The sequence below is a fragment of the Colobus angolensis genome, unplaced genomic scaffold, assembly GCF_000951035.1.
Source record: "Colobus angolensis palliatus isolate OR3802 unplaced genomic scaffold, Cang.pa_1.0 Scaffold493, whole genome shotgun sequence".
Taxonomy (NCBI): Eukaryota; Metazoa; Chordata; class Mammalia; order Primates; family Cercopithecidae; genus Colobus; species Colobus angolensis.
In genome coordinates this window covers 1,125,832-1,145,409 of record NW_012118410.1, presented here as the reverse complement: position 1 = coordinate 1,145,409, position 19,578 = coordinate 1,125,832, and the positions used below count along the sequence as shown (strand labels likewise).

The 19,578-nt window shown below is 36.2% G+C and overlaps 1 protein-coding gene across 1 annotated transcript in view; it reads left to right on the top strand.

Moving 5' to 3' along the window:
- Nucleotides 1–19,578, top strand: part of ADGB (androglobin) — a 249,984-nt gene that overhangs the window by 57,417 nt on the left and 172,989 nt on the right. Inside the window, exons 4-5 of the mRNA XM_011959441.1 lie at nucleotides 8,262–8,333; nucleotides 10,867–11,076. Of these exons, the coding sequence (XP_011814831.1) occupies nucleotides 8,262–8,333; nucleotides 10,867–11,076 (282 nt within the window). The remainder of the gene's footprint in view (nucleotides 1–8,261; nucleotides 8,334–10,866; nucleotides 11,077–19,578) is intronic.

Genomic DNA, 19,578 nt, shown 5'->3' with positions numbered 1-19,578 from the left:
ACACTTCCTTCTGCTTCTTTGCATGAACATTCATAGCATGGAGATCTGTTTTCTCCTATGTTTATTAGCATTAATTTTCCGGTCCAAGAGTTTTGCACTTAGATATCTCTATTTCAGGGATTCTAGAAGCATTTTCCAGAGAACACATTTATTTCTGGATCTCACACCCAACCACTTGAATCATACTGACTGGAACATCACTCAATAAACTTTCATTTTTAAATAGCACTTATAGAGATTAAATCTTTAGACACACTGGTCTATCTTCATAACAGCTATGTTTGTTTGAATATATTTAGATTTTCCAATGGTTAAATTACCACTAATGCCTTTATCCTTCCTTGAATCTGCTATTATTTTCACTTAATTCATAGGAAACCAGTGGGCTAAATGATTTAGAAGTAGTCAAATGATGGTAATAAACCTGATTGTTCTGTACATTTGTGGAATCCATTAAAATTATGTATATATATAAAATTTATTTTATTCCTAAAAGTTTTAGCCTCATTAGAACTGCTACTAATTCAAGAAAATATAATATATCCACCATATTTTTCAAGTACTCTTACTAGTTGAGTAAATCAGATGAATCTAAATTCAAAGATTCACTAAAACGCAAAAATAATATTCTATCTGCCAGAGTATTTTTTGAATGCCTACTTATAAGATATTTGAAATAAAGTAAAATATATATGAACCACGCTTTTAAGTTACTTATAGTATTAGATAACATTGACATGAAGAATATAAATTCTGTGATATTAATATAATGTACTTAATATTAATGTGTTACTAACAATATTCAGTCTCTGCTCAATATAAGTACATGGTTTACATTTCATACAAATAACAGATATGAATTGCACAAGATGATGCTGTTTTAAATTTGTATAAACATAAAAGTCTTTTTCCTGAGGTTCCCTTGGTCAAGGAAGTGGGTCTGCCCAGTAAGTTGGGGAAGCCTTAGGATTTTACTTTTTAGTATATATTCCCCCTTTCCTTTTTGGGCAAGATATGCCAGAGGCAGTATCAATGGTCAAGGTTTTATTTTGGTTCATATTAATGTCAGGCTGGTGTGACTACCTGTGCCAGGCCATCATCTTCCTTGGTGGCACCCCTCTGGCCAAGGGACTTAGAGTCAAAAGACTTACAGTCAATTACCCATTTTAGGCAAGATAGGAATGGAGGTGGGCAGGTGTTTATTAATTATTAAAGCCCTTTTAAGTAATATAAGAGCCCAAAATTAAAGTCAAAAAGCAAGGGTACCAAATTGACCTGTCTTTAAGTTTTATGCATTGAGCTATCAGCTGTTTAGGCATCTGTGTGCCCAGGAGGCAAGACTCTGTAACTTAACAGCAGAAGGATTAGTTAATAGCACCTGATAAGAAATCTTTCAGTGGGGTGAAGGTATTGATAGTAGTCCATGACTTGACTGGAAATTGTAAAAATATTTTACAACCTTGTAGTGATTAATTTTTATACTTTTGATAAGTTTCAGAAACAAATCTGAGACTTAATTTAGAAAAACTTAACTTCCGATGACATTTGTCAAAGACATTAAAGGGCTCAAAACATTTGATCAAAACAGAATCACACGCTGGCTATGGTGGCTCATTCATGTAATCCCAGCACTTTGAGCACTTTGGGAGGCTGAAGTGGGTGCTTCATTGAGACCAGCTTGGCCAACATGGTGAAATTACATCTCTACTAAAAATATGAAAATTATCCAGGTGTGGTAATGCATGTCTGTAATCCCAGCTACCCCGGAGGCTGAGGCACAAGAATCACTCGAACCTGGGAGGCAGAGTTTTCAGTGAACTGAGATTGGACCACTGCACTCCAGCCCAAGTGACAGAGCAAGACCCTGTCTCAAAAACAAACAAACAATAACAGAATCATGGGCCTGATAGTTAAAAGACTTTAAAGGCAATATAAAAGGTTACATGAATGTAAAAACCTTAACTCTTTTTAATCGTAGGGTTTTATGCAATCAAAAATCTAATAATAATAATAATATAGGAATTATCTTGGTAAAATATAAAATCTTATTTTTTTAAAGCCAGTTGCCCAAAAGGCAAAGAGAAATCTTTTTTAGTGTGGTTGATTTTCCTTATGGAAAACCCATTTAGATAACCTGGAAGTCAAACGTGATGAAAAAAAAACTTGAATTGAATCAGACACAGGAAAAGTGTGTTCAAGGTTATGAGTATAGTAGGGGAATACACAATTTTTAGTAACTGCATGAGAAGTTTTGTGATTTCATTGAAAAATTTAGACATATTTAAAAAGCCAAGAATACAGAATCAAGTTATAGTTTTGGAAAACATTGTGTTTACCTATACTTTATTGTATTACATTTATTTTATTTTTAAGATAAAACATTTTAGCATCAGGCCACAACAACAACTAGAACCAGATGAAAAAAGTTACAGGATCTGATGAAAAAGCTGAAGGAGAAAGTTATCATCTCAGCCTTTCTGAAAGGGAGAAAGAGTTGAAAGCAGCAAAACAAACAACAAATTTGAATTTTTAAGATATGATTCTGATAAGTTTTTAAAATAAACAAATAATAGAATTTAAATAAAAACTTATAGTAATTTTATTGAGTGCAAATAAATACCTTAAGAAAACCTTTTTTTTTAACGTAGGGGTCCAATTTTAAAAAGACTCTAGAAAATAATTTATGTACATTGTCACAACTTACACAGACCATATATGACATGTTTGGATTTTCTTGTTTTATGTGGTTTTCTTTTTTAAATAATAAGTCATTTAATTTTAGGCCAAAAGTTTACCATCTAAGTTTTTTACATAAAATTATTTTTTATAACCTTTTTTAACCAAAAATATATTTTCATATTTATATAAATATCTCTCTTTTATTTACTTTTTTTTTACTTTATTTTACTTTCAGAGATAGGATCTCACTATGTTGCCCAGGCTGGTCTTGAACTCCTGTACTCCAGTGATTCTCCTGTCTTGACCTCCCAAAGTGCTAGGATTACAAACATTAGCCACTGTGTCCAGCCACTGTATTAGTCCATTCTCACACTACTATAAAGACATACCTGAGACTGGGCAGTTTATGGAGAAAAGAGGTTTAATTGACTCACAGTTCCATAGGCTGTATAGGAGGCATGGCTGGGTAGGCCTCAGGAAACTTACAATCACGGCAGAAAGTGAAGGGGAAGAAAGCACTTCTTCACATGGTGACAGGAGAGAGGGAGAGTAAGGGGGAAGTGCATAAGCTTTTAAACCATCAAATTTCATGAGAACTCCCTCATGATCAGCAGAGCAGCAAGGAAAAATATCTGCCCCCGTGATCCAATCACCTTCCCACTGTGCTCCTCCCCCAACATTTGGAATTACAATTCAACATTAGATTTGGATGGGGACACGGAGCCAAACTATGTAAGTCACCTTTTTAAATAAAAAACTTGTAAATAACCCTTAAATTATGTAAAATTATTTTAAAATAAGAACACAATTTATGGAATTATATATTAACAAAAATTTATACTTTTAGTAATGTTAAATTTTCGTGAAAACCTAAGCAGCAAGAAATCCTTAACTGTTTATCAGATGTTAGCATTTCATAAATGAAACCATTTTACAAATTTTAGAAACACGTATTTTTTATATTAAACCCTTTTATAGTTGGAAATGACCAGATATCCAATGAGCATCCAAAATAATTTTAAGATTTTAAATTACACAAAAAAATCTTCCTCCAAGCATTTATCTCATTTTTATGTGCTCATTTTTTTTTATTTTTAACAGTGTATAATAGATTAGTCTTGAAAACTGAGATATTAAACGAAGGTAGTCATCATTTAAAGTTTTTTTTCTAACCATTTATCAAGTCTGTGATCATTGGTTCTTCACCTAAATAAGAATCTTAAAGTGAAATACGTAGGCATTTTGCTGATAACTCAGAAGATTTAGTCATTTTTAATGAAACAACAATATTAAGTTAGTCTTATTTGTTTAAAAAAAAAGTCACACAAACAAAGATTGTTTTATTTTTGGCTGGGTTGATAGTCTCACAATCTTTGTGCCAAACTCTGACACCTTAAAATAGCTAGCAGAGGCAAACATAAAACATATCTAGACAAAAATGTATGCTGATGATTCTGAAGACATTTTTAGTTTTATCTTACTAATTTTTTTTTGAGACAGGATCTCACTCTTGCCCAGGCTGGAGGGCAGTGGAATGATCATAGCTCATGACAGCCTCAACCTCCTGGGCTCAGGTGGTCCTTCCACCTTAGCCTCCCAAGTTGCTGGGACCATAGACACACACCACCATGCCCAGCTAATTTTTCTATTTTTTGTAGATACAGAGTTTTGTCATGTTGTTCAGGCTGGTCTCTTAATCCTAGATTCAAGTGATCTGCCCACCTTCATCTCCCATAGTGTTGAGATTACAGGTGTGAGCCACCTTCTCTGGCTTTATTGTACTAATAATTTTAAAACAAGTTTTATTTACCAAAGATTCATTTGAACTTGAAAAGCATTTGGGCTTATTTTATGAATACTCATTTATTTATAAGCCAGTTTGGTAGTATGTTAGACACAACAAAAAGCATAATACATGTACATATACATAAACATATCTAAACATGTATATGTATATGTGTGTATGTATACACACACACACACACACACGTGCGCACACACACAAAGACCCAGGAGTTTTTATCTCAGGACTCTAGCCATGAGAGAACATCAAAAACTCAGTGGCCTATAAAAGATAGCTGGATCCATCTTATTTTTGAGAAAATTGAGACCTTTCCACGTGGCTAAACTTTGTTTGCCCTGGTAAGGAATCCTGTAATAGCTCTGGACCAAAATTTTGGATAAAGACATTTTCATTTTTAAAAACATGTTTTATCCTTTTGCCTTCAGTTTTAAATGAGTTTCCAATGTTTAGGTTTTAGCTGAAACTGGATGAACTATATAAGAAAAATAAAATTCCGAATAACCTTGAAATCATATGTTTTATATCAACACCATTAGCTTAATAACAGCAGATTCAAAACAGGCAGACAAGGAAAATAGATAGAGAGCTTTAGAAGGTTCTACTTAACTCTAAAGTTGCAGGTTAAGTATTTGAGCTCTGATTCTTTTTTGCTGTAATTTGCCATCAGTTTTAAAATTTTCACACAAGCAAGCCACAGTGTGTAACCAGCTGGAGTCTCAGGTAGACTAGAAAATAATTCACGTTTTTTTTTCCTGCGCAAAGCTTGACACAGATACAATAAATACTCCTGAGTGTCCGCAAAAAATCAGGGGCCAGGATTTTGGAAAGAGTTTGTTCCCTAGTGAGGAGAAGCCTGTTTTGCTGCATTCTGACAATCAGATGGACCTGGTCTTGGCTGGTGCGATTGAGACCATTCCAAAGCACCCTCAGAAGTAGGGGTGAGACTAAACAGACACAAACACGAATGGATCTGACACAGATGGAGCGCCCCAAACTGATCCCTGAAAGATGATACTGGAGAAATATCCTGAGACCTTGTCTCAAACGCAGACAGCACCACAGTTTAATTGTCCTGCATTAAGTCCAGACGTCACAGAGGGCAACACAGCAGCACAGATGACCTACACTAGGACAAACAGCTAGAGAAACCAGATGGCAGAGACAGAGGATTTTCAGGTGCATTCCAGTTGACTTACCCAGTTCTTGGAGCCTGTTGACTTCCCAGGTGTTGCTTTCCTTACACCAACAGAGAGTGATAGCAAGAGCTGATGCCATGAAAAGGAGGGAAGGGAAATTCCCTGAGACAAAGGCAGTCTTGGTAACTGCTGGTCCCAGGTTTGGGGACAACTAGCCATGAGCTGCTGGCATTTGCAAGTGGCCCCTGCCCTGACTGGTAGCATTAACAAATAATCCCTGGCACACTGCTGCAGGCAATTGCTCCACTCATTGGAAACCAGGCATACAGGCTGAGTCACTTGAAACACACAGTTTTTCACAAAGGGCACCAAATTAGTAACTGACTCAAATTTGGTTGCTCACTGCCCAGAGGCCAGAACACAAGAAACAAGATGTGGTGAAAGTAAAGTAACTGTATTCAAATGCTAGAAGTTGGGGAATGGCCAGGCTTATGCCCTTAAAAGACAATTTTTGCTTTGGGGGTTAATTGAGGGAGTTTAAGAGGGAAAACTTGGTAGGCGAAACATGTCCAGGAGGATGCAGGTCTGCAAGTCTCTTCCAATGGCTATCTTGAATATTTGCCCATCTGCAGGTTTCGTTGATATCACTGACATCATCTTGACTTTGGCCTGATAATGGTAGACTAATTGTTCATAACTCCACTTAAGCAGGAGAATTGTGCAGCTGGATCTCTATGCCTGGTTTATTTCAAAAGTAGCCCCTGGGATTTTTAAGCAAGCGCATAATTAGATAAGTGAGCACTGTGCATCGGGATGCCTGGTGGGAAAGGAGGGAAACTAAATTTTACAGTATATTTTATGGCTAACAGAAATAAAGGAAAAAAAGTTTCAAAATGCATTTTGAAGCTAAGCTACTCGATTACACTATCATAAAGTACCTTAAAATCCTGAATTTAGGATAGCAGAATAAACATGAGCCCTTCCAACCAAGAAGGTTAACAAGTTCTGATCACAGAATAATTTACCAGACTTGTTTATTTCTGAGAACTAGAAACGAGTGGCCCAGACACTTGAGCACTGAATATATTGAATAGATTAGGATGTCTGGAGATTTATCCTGCCCCAGGTACAGGTATAGGCAGTAGAAGTGTGAAAATGTCATTGTAGAGACCTCTGCCTTAACATTTGTTGTATTTTACAAACTTAATTTCCACTTTTCACTTGTCAGCAGAAGGCTATCAAGACTAATACTGCAAACTTTAGGTATCTAATACTTATTAATGTATAGATTATCAACTTTGGTAATCACTGAAGTATAGGGGCATTTCAGAAGCATTCCATCACAGTCAGTCAAGCCAGAAGAAACTATCTTTATAATTTATGTTCTGCAGAGTCAATTTACGCCTTTAAGGCAGTTTTAGGTAAATTTTTTTCTAACTTTTTTTATTGACTTTTCAAGATGCTACTTGTATAGATGAATGAAAGTAATTGATGGTGTTAACTTCCTTAAAAACCTGATTCTGTAATCAAAATCATTTTCATGTTAATTTGGTATGTTAAATATATATACTTGATATGAATTATAGCTCACTTTTCAAAAGTTATAATTGGTATTTCCCTATTAGTTTTACTTTATTATTATTTATTGGTACCTGATTTAGATGTGTACTAATTAAATAATGACCATTAAAATAATTTCTTAATCTAACAGGATATTAACTTGAACTAGATTTTAAAAAGCTATCACAATCTCAAACAAAAATTTAACACTAACAAAATAGACAATAATCATTAAATGGGAGAAAGGCTATTAGGCTAATATTAGTCATCCAAGATGAAGATATTTTCCCTGCTATCAGATGTTAACTAAGTTTTCAGGTTTAGTTTCAGTGGTTAATTTCGATTTTAAAGCAGTGGTCCCCAACCCTGGTTCATGGACCAGTACCAATCTGTGGCCTGTTTGGAACCGGGCCACACAGCAGGAGGTGAGCGGTGGGTGAGCAAGCAAAGCTTCATCTGTACTCACTGCTGCTCCACATCACTTGCGTTATCAGCTGAGCTCCGCCTCCTGTCAGATCAGCAGCAGCATTAGGTTCTCATAGCAGTGTGAACCTTATTGTGAACTGCGCATGCATGTGAGGAATCTAGGTTGTGCACTCCTTATGAAAATCTAATGCCTGATGATTTGTCACTGTCCCCAGTCACCCCCAGATGGGACTATCTAATTGCAGGAAAACAAGCTCAGGACTCCCACTGATTCTACATTATGGTGAGTTGTATAATTATTTCATTATACATTACAATGGAATAATAGTAGAAATGAAGTGCACAATAAATGTAATGTGCTTGAATCATCTCCAAACCATCCCTGACTCCTTGGTTCATGAAAAAATTGTCTTCAATCAGGTTGAATCAGGTTGGCCTATTTCCAGCACCAACCGATTTATGCCTAGTGTTCCATTATTGGAACACTAAGCATGTAGGAGTTATTTATATCCTACTGCTCAAGGTCATCGCCAAGGTCTGATTGCAAAAATTCAAAAATTGCAACCTCAGGCATAAATGGATTAAAACTATTTCATTAAATTACTTTTTTATTATTTTTCTTAAGAAGTAATATATACATATATTTTTTTTTTCAGACTCCAGTAGTTGTGAAAAACGAAATAATGTTTGACTTATTTTCAGCAAATGAACATTTACTCTGCAGTGAGGTATGTACAGAAATATGAACTAAAGTCTCATCATGAATTGCCTTCCAGTCCTACTTAAACCATTCCCAGACAGTTGATTTCAACTCTCCCTTGTTCACCTTTAAGTTTTGGTGTTATATATACATATATACTACTGAAAAATATATATGGGGGGTTGGTGTTTGAGACAAAGTCTTGCTCTGTTGCTCAGGCTAGAGTGCAGTGGTGTGAACACAGCTCAGTGCAGTCTCAGCCTCCTGGGCTAAAAATGATCCTCCCACCTCAGATTCCTGGTAGCTGGGACTACAGGGATGTGCCATTACCCCCAGCTAATTTTAAAATTTTTGGTAGAGATGAGATCACACCACATTTCCAGGCTGGTCTCGAACTCCTGGGCTCAAGCAATCCTCCCACACGGCCTCCCAAAGTGCTGGGATTACAAGCATCAGCCCCTGTTTCTGACCAAAGATTGTATATATTTAAGGTATACAACTTGATGATTTGATATACATTGTTAAATATTTATCACAATTAAGCTAATCAACATAACCATCAACTCAGTTATTATTGTGTGTATCAGTTAATATTGTGTATTATTGTGTGTGTTATTGTGTATGTGTATATGTGTGTTAAGAACACTGAAGATCTATTCTCTGAGCAAATTTCAGGTATACAATACAATATTGTTACTACAGCTGCATTGTTGCAAGTAGATCTCCATAACTTATCTTTCAGAACTAAAATTTTGTACCCCTTACCAACATCTTCCCCATATCCCCTTCCTTCCAGACCCTGGTAACCACCATTTCTCTGTCCGTTTCTCAGACTTTTGTATTTTTAGATTCCACATATATGTGAAATCATGTAGTTGTTTGTCTTTGTTTGGCTTATTTCACTTAAGGTAACAGTATTTTACACACCAACATTCAAAAGGAAAATGAAGTCTCTTTGCCTGAGTTTTGTGAGCCTCTATTCTCCTGCCCCCGGTCTCAGAGTAGCTGTACTCTCTCCCTCCGGGCTTCCCCCCTTGGGATCCATATGACCAGCACTGGACATGAAGTGGCTGCCCATATTGTCCTATGCCACATCAAGCGGGCGGGTACGGTGATGTTGTATGATGTGATAGTGCAAGGGAAACTGGAGTGTACTTGGATTGCAATACAGCTGTCCTACTTCTGGTGGGAACTCATCTCCCCACCTCCTACTCCCCACCTCCCCGCCCCATGTTGGGTCGGGTTTTATCCATACAAGCAGGCCTGTTCCACTCCTCTAAGTTAATTAAATCAGAAACAAGAACTTTTAAAAATTATTTTCTCCTAAGACTCAGAGGAGTGAGGCATAGTCAATATTGATTGAAATACTTTTTCTTATCTTCAATATCTTGACCAATATTAAAATCAAAGTGTTATATTTCTTCAACCAGTTATACATATTAGTATAAAATTATCTCTAATATATTTTATGTTTTAGTATAAAATACACCTATTTTATGAATCCTAAACACACTTAGACTTTAGCTTTTCATTTTTCAAGGGAAGGAAAGTATAAAATATTCTACAATAAAATTTCCAGATATACAGGAGGATACTTGCTTTGTCTTTTTCTACTTTACCAAACATTAAGAATTTCCTAGATAAATTAAGAGAAACATAAATCTTATAAGGCCAATATTAAATATTTAATTTCCTTATAAACCAGGCAGTTAAACATGAGATGAATATTTCAGAAAATCAGATACTACTGAGGTAACAATGACTTTATTGAACACCCACTGTGACCTAGAGATTTCTTACATACTGCTTCTAGTCCTCACAAAAAAATGCTGAAAAATAGCTACTATTATCTACATTCTACAGATGAGGAACTGCAACTTACCAGGTGGAAGCAACTTTCCCAAAAGCAGAAGGCTGTGAAGATCTGAAAGAGGATTCAAATCTTGGTCTCTGTTTCCACTCTGAAGTCCATCGACCCACCGGGTCTTGCTGCCTGTTAAAAACACTGCAAGGGGACGTTTTACTTAGAGCATTTCAACAGTTACAGATCAACCCATGACATATGGAATTTACAGTATATTTACATGTCTACCCCATTTTAATTCTTTCAGATCTCATTTCTTCTCTAATTGGTCCTATTGACATACAAGAGATAATATCCTTCTCAAATATCTCAACATTTACAAAAGAGTAGCTCACTCATTTGTCACAATTATCAGAAGATTTCTCTCTCTCACACACACGCACACCACTGATATGAATGTCAGTGTCAAATAGAAGTCGTTGCCAAATCACCCACAGTTTACTTCAGCAGACAGCTTTCTTAGCTACGAGTATGTTTAGTATGAGACATTTTAGTTTGTATTGTGACTGTATTTCCCGAAAACAAAAGCAAGACCTATCATTTTATTCTGTAGATCAGAAATGAAAGTATGGAATACATAACATGTATAATTGGATATTATTCTTGGAAGTGGATTTCTTTTTACTGTATTTCTTCCTAAATTACAGTACTTACAACTGAAAAATAACCAATTAACACTAATGTTTTTTGTCTCTAGCTGATGAGGTGGATTATCAGTGAAATCTATGCAGTGTGGAAGATCTTCAATGGAGGAATTTTGAGCAACTATTTTAAGGGGACCTCAGGGGAACCTCCTCTTCTCCCCTGGAAGCCCTGGGAACACATATACTCTCTGTGCAAGGCTGTGAAGGGTCATATGCCTTTGTTCAATAGCTATGGAAAGTATGTTGTGAAACTTTACTGGATGGTAAGTTCAATTTTCATGTACATGAAAACTCATGAGTCTTTCGTATTGAAATATACTTGGCCTGGTGTGGTGGCTCATGCCTGTAATCACAGCACTTTGGGAGGCCAAGGCTGGTGGATCACCTGAGATCAGGAGTTCGCAACCAGCCTGGGCAACATGGTGAAACGCTGTCGCTACTAAAAAGACAAAAAATTAGCTGGGTACGGTGGTGGGTGCCTGTAATCCCATCTACTCCGGAGGCCGAGGTGGGAGAATTGCTTGAATCTGGGAGGCAGTTTGAGTGAGCTAAGGTCACGTCATTGCACTCCAGCCTGGGCAACAAGAGAGAAACTCCAAAAAAAAGAGAGAGAGAGAGAAGGAAGGAAGGAAGGAAGGAAGGAAGGAAGGAAGGAAGGAAGGAAGGAAGGAAGGAAGGAAGGAAGGAAGGAAGGTTGCTTTGCACACCATTACTTAGGCTAGTACAAGCTAATGCAGTTTTTATAGGATATCAATTGTGTAGCTACAGAAAGAAACTGTCCTGAATGTGTAATTTGTGATTAATGAGAAACACAGTTGCTTCTCCTCTGATACCAGTCCTATGGGCATTTTAAACGGGTTCTGCCTAGACCACTGAGGTATGACCACTCATTGTAGATGCTGATCTTGCCGCTGCCTCTGCACTCTCATGCTGAGGCAAGCGGGGCAGGCAGGTGGATGCACCGGGCTTCCCCCTTCCTCTTTCTTCCCTGATCTGGTGTAGGGTCATGGGCAGGAGGAAGTGCTAGCCTGTGGTCCAGTCCCTCTTCTGGCTTTTGCTGTAGCTGAGGGGCCGGATCCCATCAGCAATTTGTCCTGAACTTGAGATTTGTTTTCATGCGAACAGATCTTACTCTGAGACAGGAAGATGTTACCTCTGCCTAAAAGGAAAGCAAATGGAATAGTAGGAAGTATGAACAGTATCCAAAACCCGTTATAAATATGGCAAAGCAGACTCACACTAAATTAGCAATGCTAGATCATATCAAATGCCTTTGGGTTTTTCTTGGCCCTTGTCACTGGAAAAAAATGTTCTCCTTGAACATTTAAAGGAATGGGAAAGTATTAAAAGTTAATAACTCCATTATATATTTATGAAAATGTGACTTTTTCTTTCATAGGCCTGAGCCATCTGTCTTCCTGGGATAGGGGAATGTTGAAGGGCCAATAATGAGGAATTACTAGGATAATTACAATGGGAAGGGAGAAGGGAAAAAGGTAATATAGCTTCTAATATCCAAAACTGGATTTTTGTTTTTTAAACATTCACAGCAAGAAAATTGGCCTTGAAATTTTGTTAGGAGAGAAAATAACTTTCTAAGTTACTTTATCTTATTTATTTATCAATCGAGAGCACTATTTTCTAGACTAGACTTCAGAGTTTTAAATCTGTGCAGGGGAGCAAGCAGAAGGCTGCGGTACTAAAAAGGTGAAAAACCTAGTGGATAGTGTTGAGGGAGTATAGAAAGAAGGTATGCAGAGGAAAAGTGAGGAGGTAAAATGCCTGGGTTCCTGTCCCACATTTGTCTAAACTTGAGGTGGGAGGAAGGTCAAAACTATGAAGTATTTTAAAACATTGAACCAACCCTGTTGATTTACTTCTCATTTTCTCTTTCTGCTTCCTGACATCCCTCCTTAGTTTTCAAATTTCCTCTTGCATAGGAGTTAACATTCATTAACATCACCTTCCATTTTGCAAAGAAAATGTGACTTATTTCTCCTTAATCATACTGATTCTTCACAAGCCCAACTCCACTTGGTTCAGAAATTTCTTTAAAAATGTATTGAGGCCACTTTGGAAACCTCAGTCTGGTCCAGTCATTTAGCCCATCTCTAGATATTTAGCCCTTTAAGGAACAGTGTGGTAGAAACTGGACCTCATCTCCACTAGCTCCTTCTGTTTCCTCAGTGGTCTCATCAGAGGAATGCCTGTAGAGGATGCTGTGAGCACTGACGTACCTGTTCCCTATGGATTATTTTGGTAGGCATGTGATAGAGAGGCGGCTGCCTGATTTTCTGATTAGTAGAATCTGTTCTCTCTAGGCTAGGGGCAAAAATTTTTATTTCTTTCTATCTGATCCCCAGTTGGTAGGGCTGAGTCAGTATCTGCATACATATTAACATTAGTAAGAAGTTAGAGTCAATTCTTACATGAAAATACTATGTTGTTGTTGTTTTTATTATTTCCTTCCCTTTCCAGACACACACAATGTGATTCTGATTTTTTTCTCTTCCAATTCTAGTTCAGCATTTGTACATATCTGCCATTTGCTTCTCTCTGTGAATATTTGGGAAACATATTTATAAAATATGCATTATTACTTCTACTTCTTGATTTGGTACAGTACACTCCTGATTCATCTTATACCCTACATTTATTTTCTTTCCCATTTCCTATCTTGTGAGACATGATGAGTCTTCTTCTCACTGTTTTTCTTCGTTAGCTTCTTGAGGCATTCTTGCCTTTTTCTTATTGGAAATTGCTTTTTCTTCTCTGCCTTATCATAAATATTCTTCTCCCTCTTTCACTTTGTCCTGTAAAGCATTTACCTTTATCAATTCTTTGAAGCAAACCAACCTCTCAGACTCTCTCTGCATGACATTTAAAATTCTGATTTTCACACCAGCTTATCAATTTTCCTATGAAAGTATTTTCATTATTTCCACTTTGGATTCAAAGTAAATTGCATCAAGGGTCTTTGACCTCAGCCAGCTAAAAATGTATTGAGTAGCATTAAGAACAAGGTTATGACACAGAGCAGCTCTCTCCTCTCCTTCACCTGGTAATGATGATACTAATGCTGGGACACAGATCGTCTCGTCAAGTGCCTTCCAATGGCAGCTTTCCTTTGGGCCCCTGAAAGAAGTAGGTTAGCTGTTGCTCTCCACTTGAAATATGTATTGCTGTTGGCAGCTTTTCTGTGAGTGTCTCTGTGCTTTCATTTGTCTCTGATAAACAGAGAAAACACACACATTAGGACCAATAATTTTTCCCAGTTGTCATCAATATATTTACATAAAATATGCATTTGCTTTATCTCTGATTGAGCCTTATACTGCTTAACCATAATGTTATTGCAGAATTCAGAGTTTCCTAACTATGGGGTGCAGAAACTCCCCAACATCAAACTAGCTGTTATACCTCTTAAACATCTGCTTCCCGTGCCTCGCTCCAGACCTCATGAGTTTGAATCTCCAGGGTAGAACCTGCAATCCTGCATTATGAGTAAACTCTCTCATCCAGTGACATTTTTGTTCATTAAATTTGAGGAACAATGTTTTCAAGATATAAACTATGAGAAATTATTTTTCTATCATTCGGTTACTTTGTTCCAAAATGAAAACGCTTTATTTCATTATTTATAATATTATATATGCTTTTAATAAAGGAAATTCAAATACTATTAAAATGTTAAAAGTATGCAATGAAAGCTCCCTGTAGCTTTACCCTATTTAATCACAGCAAATGATTTATGTATATCCTCCTAAGCTTTCTTCTATTCTTATAAACATACATACAACTATTGCGTATAATTCATAACAATAGGGTCATAGAAATGTATTATTCTGTAAACTATTATTTTCCCTATACATAGGCATTTTTTATGCTAATATAAATTGATCTACTTTGTACTCCATTGTATGAGATATGTAAATATAATATATATTGCTCATTTCATATTGGTAAACATTTAGGTTTGGACCAGTGTTTTACCAAAACAAACAATGCTGTAAAATTTAATCTTTATGTATATAGTCTTTGACCATTTGTAAGGACATTTTTTTAGGATTTCTACCATATGGAATTATTTCATCAAAATATTTGCAAATTCTTAATTTTTGATAAGTATATTCAAGTTACTCTTGTATTTTAATTTGTCTGTATCGAACATTCATATTTGATGTAATTAGAATTGAAGTCTGTGATTCTATTATTTGTTTATTCTTTGTTACCTTTCTTATTTTTTGTGTGTTACTTTGTATTTATTGCATTCTTAATACAATTTCCTTTAATCCTGCATGTTTCTTGGGCATTCCTTAGGATTCCATTTTGATTGACCTATAGTGCTTTCAAGCAAATCTCTTTGCTCTATGAATTAAAATATACATGCATAGCTTATCACAGTCAACTAGTATCAGCATTTTACCACTTAAATTGGTATATAAATACTTTACCACCAGTTAGTCCCCTTTATATTCCTCCTTTTCTAATATAACTTTCTTTTCTTTTTTGTTTTTGTTTTTGTTTTTGTTTTGTTTTGTTTTGTTTTGTTTTGAGATAGGATCTGACTCTGTCACTCAGGCTGGAGTGTGGTAGCACAATTATAGCTCACTGCAGCCTCCAACTCCTGGGCTTTAGTGATCCTCTTGCCTCAGCATCCCAAGTAGCTAGAACTACAGGCATGCCATCATCACACCTGACTAATTTTATTTTTTATAGAGACAGGGTCTCACTATGTTGTGCAGGCTTATCTTGAACTCCTGACCTCAAGTGATCCTCCTGTCCCGGCCTCCCAAAGTGTTGTGATTACAGGTGTGAGCCACCACACCCAACCACTGATATAGTTTTCTTAAACATTTACTGTGTATATATTGAAAACCTCATCATAAATTTTGCTTTTCAATTCAAACACAATATAAAAAAACTTGAAGAGAAGAATACCACATTTAGTCATATATTTATTTTTTATTTTTTAATTTTAAGTAAATATTTTAACAGGCATGTAAAATTTTTCCTTTATGCTTTCTCATACTTGATGCTCCATTTGTCCTTTAATTCTCCTTTCTTTTTATTTCTGAAAAATTTTATTTCACCATTCCTTTTGAGTCAGTCTGATGATGACAAATTATCTTATCTTTCCTTTATCTGAGAATGTGTTTATTTTACACTTAATCCTAAATAATATTTCCCCTGTGATACAATTCTGAGTTAGCAGTACTTTTCTTTTACCATTTGATACTTAGTGTGCCATTAATTTTCCAGCCTTCTGGAATTATCCTCCAGGCCAGCCAAAATTATTCTTCTGACTTCCCTGGCTCCTGGAGAGCAATCTGCCCTTCCCCTCTAAAGGGTTTTCTCTTGCTGCTGGCTTTCAAGCTTTTCTTCTTTTGTCTTAATTTTTAAGAAGTTTGAATTTGATGTGTCTGGCTGTAGAATTCTTTGAGTTTATCCTATTTGGTTTAGTCTGATTTCCTTGAATTTGTAGGTTTATGACTGATGACAATTTGGGAGAGTTTTCTGCCATTATTCCTTCAAATATATTTTTAGCCCCACATTCTCTTTTTTTTCAATGACTACAATGACATGAATATTATATCTTTTTGCAATATCCACACAGGTCCCTGAGCCTTATATGATTATTGATACTATATTTTCCTGTTATTCATAATTTCTATTGATCTAAATGTCTAGTTCACTAATTTCTATGCTATCTGCATTCTGCTATTGATCTCATCAACTAAGAGTTGCTTTTTAGTTTAATTTTAAGTTTAAAGTTTCTGTTTCTTTGTTGAGAGTTTCTATTTTTGAATTTGTTTCAAGAGTGTTCATAATGGCTTGTTGGAATATTCTTATGAGAATTGCTGTAAATTTCTCATTTAATAATTCTAATTTCTCTGTCATTTTGGTTTTGTTCTCTATTGATTATATTTTCCCATTGAAATTGAGACTTTTCTGGGTTTTGCTTATACAGTTTCCTGAATATTTGCAGTGTTATGTTTAACAACTCTGATTGCTAATTAGTTTTATATATTAGCAGGTAGTCAACGTGTTTAGATTGAGAAGGCACATCCTGGCTCACATTTATAGGCTGTGTCTGAAATTCCGGTTTAGTTTATAAAGCCTCTGATGTACTATTCTGGTCTGCCACTTTTGTTTGCTACCCAGATAATAAGACTTCATTACACAATCTTCTTATATATCATATATATATATATATAAAACTTAATAATGTTATATATTGCATGTATGAATACACATGCTATAATGTATATACTATGTGCCTTAATCTTAATAATATATCTTGATAATAATATATATATCTTAAAAATGTAGATCATAATAATCTTAATATTAAGGTCATATATTTATATAATTATGTAAATATATAATTATATAATTATTGTAATTATGGAAATCATCCTGTTCTTTATTATTTTTCAAATGTAAATAGAAGTAGTTTTTAGATAATCTGTTAGGATAACTTTTCACACAATTGAGGACTGACTGATAACAGAAATTAGAACAACGTATTACAATACACACTGTGTTGCAGAGTGGCATCTACGCACGTTGATAAAGGCATGGCCTTTGGCTGGAGTCCTGCAATTCTTGTCTATAGAAAATACTATCCTCAGCAGGATTTCCTTCTTACTGCAGAGGGTTTTGACTATTACAGCAATTTTTGCTGTAGCTGCTCTTCTACAGAGTATCCTCTAATTAACAGGAAGCACGTGTATGAAGAGTTGTTTATAATTTTCAGAGAGAATCTCATCAAACAGTGGCATTGTACATTCATATTTTATGCTTCACTGACTTTTTTCTTTAGATAATAAACATACAATCTTGACAGGAAATGTAAAAACAGTAAAATCCAACCACCTGCATCTTTCATTCCATAGTTCTGCTAATGTTTTAAGGCTTTACATCAGTAAGTACTACAGGTTTTTTTTTTTTTTAATGCAGACTAAAAGTAGTTTGTTATACACATGTTGATGGAGAAAGTAGTTAGAGCCACTTACATCACATCAGAGAGGGGAATAAATCAGCTGCTGGGTATAAGCAGCCCCTCTGAAGCTACCCGACCGAGACCCGGGGGCTGCAGATGTGATGTGCACATTGTCTTCATCCTCCAGAGGGGTTGATGGTTAAGTCAGGGAAAGAGGCACAGACACATGCAGCTGTTATTAAACAGTGCCAGGCTGTATGTTATTAAATGCTAGATTGTGGTGGCCATGGGCATAAATGGGAGTTTGGTGAAGGAGATGATTCCGGAGGGCAGTGGTTAGCGTAAATCAGGGTTTCCCAGCCTTGGCACTGCTGGCATTTTGGGCTAGATAATTCATTACTGTGAGGGCTGTTCTGTTTTAGGATATTTTAGCAGCATCCCTGGCTTCTACTCATAGGTGCCAATAGTATCCTTCCCCCAAATTCCCTCAGCTGTGACCACCAAAAATGTCTTCAGACATTGCCAAATGTCCCCTAGGAGGTCAAAATAACCCCCAATTAAGAACCACTGGGTAGGCTTAGTTGAGTGCAGTGTGGATTTGAGGCTGAGCTGTGAAGAATAAATAGAACTTGGATAGGAAGCATGGACAGTATGGAGGGGATTTTTCGTGGAGAAGAACCTTTCAAGTGAAGACTCAGAAGTGTGTCTGCAGCAGGGCTACTCAAAGTTCAAAGTGTGTACCATGAACTTAACTGTTACCAGTGTAAGTACTGCAATTGAGGGTAATCATTTAGAAATGTGTATAGCGACTTTACTGATATTATCAACTATAGTAATGAGAACTTCAGGTTTATAGCTTGTCTTTGTTATTTAATTTTTCTAGAAATTAGTTTCTTGTTTTATAAAAGTATCATTCTGCAACAGATTAGAACATTAATATAAGAACGACAGCAAACTGGTCCTTGGCCACGAGACTTTGAGAGAGGCTGTGACCAGATTGGGTTTCAGGTGCACAATAGGACATAAGGCAGGCTAGGTATGGCCCAGATGGAACATGGAGTCAGAGTGGTTTCTGAGATCTCTCACGGTGCCTGACATCTTAGGCCTGGTACTCAATAAATGTTTTTCAGGATGAATCAATGCTTAGAAAACCTCCAAGCAGAGGAGAATGGACCTAGCAGTAAGGAGGGGGGGACCCAGTGGATATTTTGGGTTGGGGGTGACTTTTAGAAATGTATTTTTCTTAACAGCAGGAACTATAATTTAATCACATCATATAACACTATGCAACATTCTACATTTTTGCCTGCTGATATGTAACATAGTTAAGTTTATTACAAACATTATTTCCTAAGGCTTATGGTATAAGTGCTCCTTTTCAAGTATTACCACTTAATAGTGTTTAATCTACAATGTAACATTAGGTAAATCAGTGATAAATGTATATAATGCAATACACTGTGCCACATCTCCCTACCCTATATTAAGGTATTATTAACAAAATCAACTAAGAAAAAAACAAGACAACTATTATAACTGAAACAAGGCTATGAACATCGCAGATGCATGTCTGAGTAGATAAACAGCATTTCCCCTTAACTTGAAGGTCATTTTGTCAGAGAGACTCCTATATCTTTAGGCTAGCATTGGTTTAGCAGCAGCTAGTCTTCAGGACAAGATAAAAATTTCAAGTGAGGCCGGGCGCGGTGGCTCACGCCTGTAATCCCAGCTCTCAGGGAGGCAGAGGCGGGAGGATAGCTTGAGCCCAGGAGTTCGAGACCTGCCTGGGTAATATAGCGAGACCCCGTTCTCCACAAAA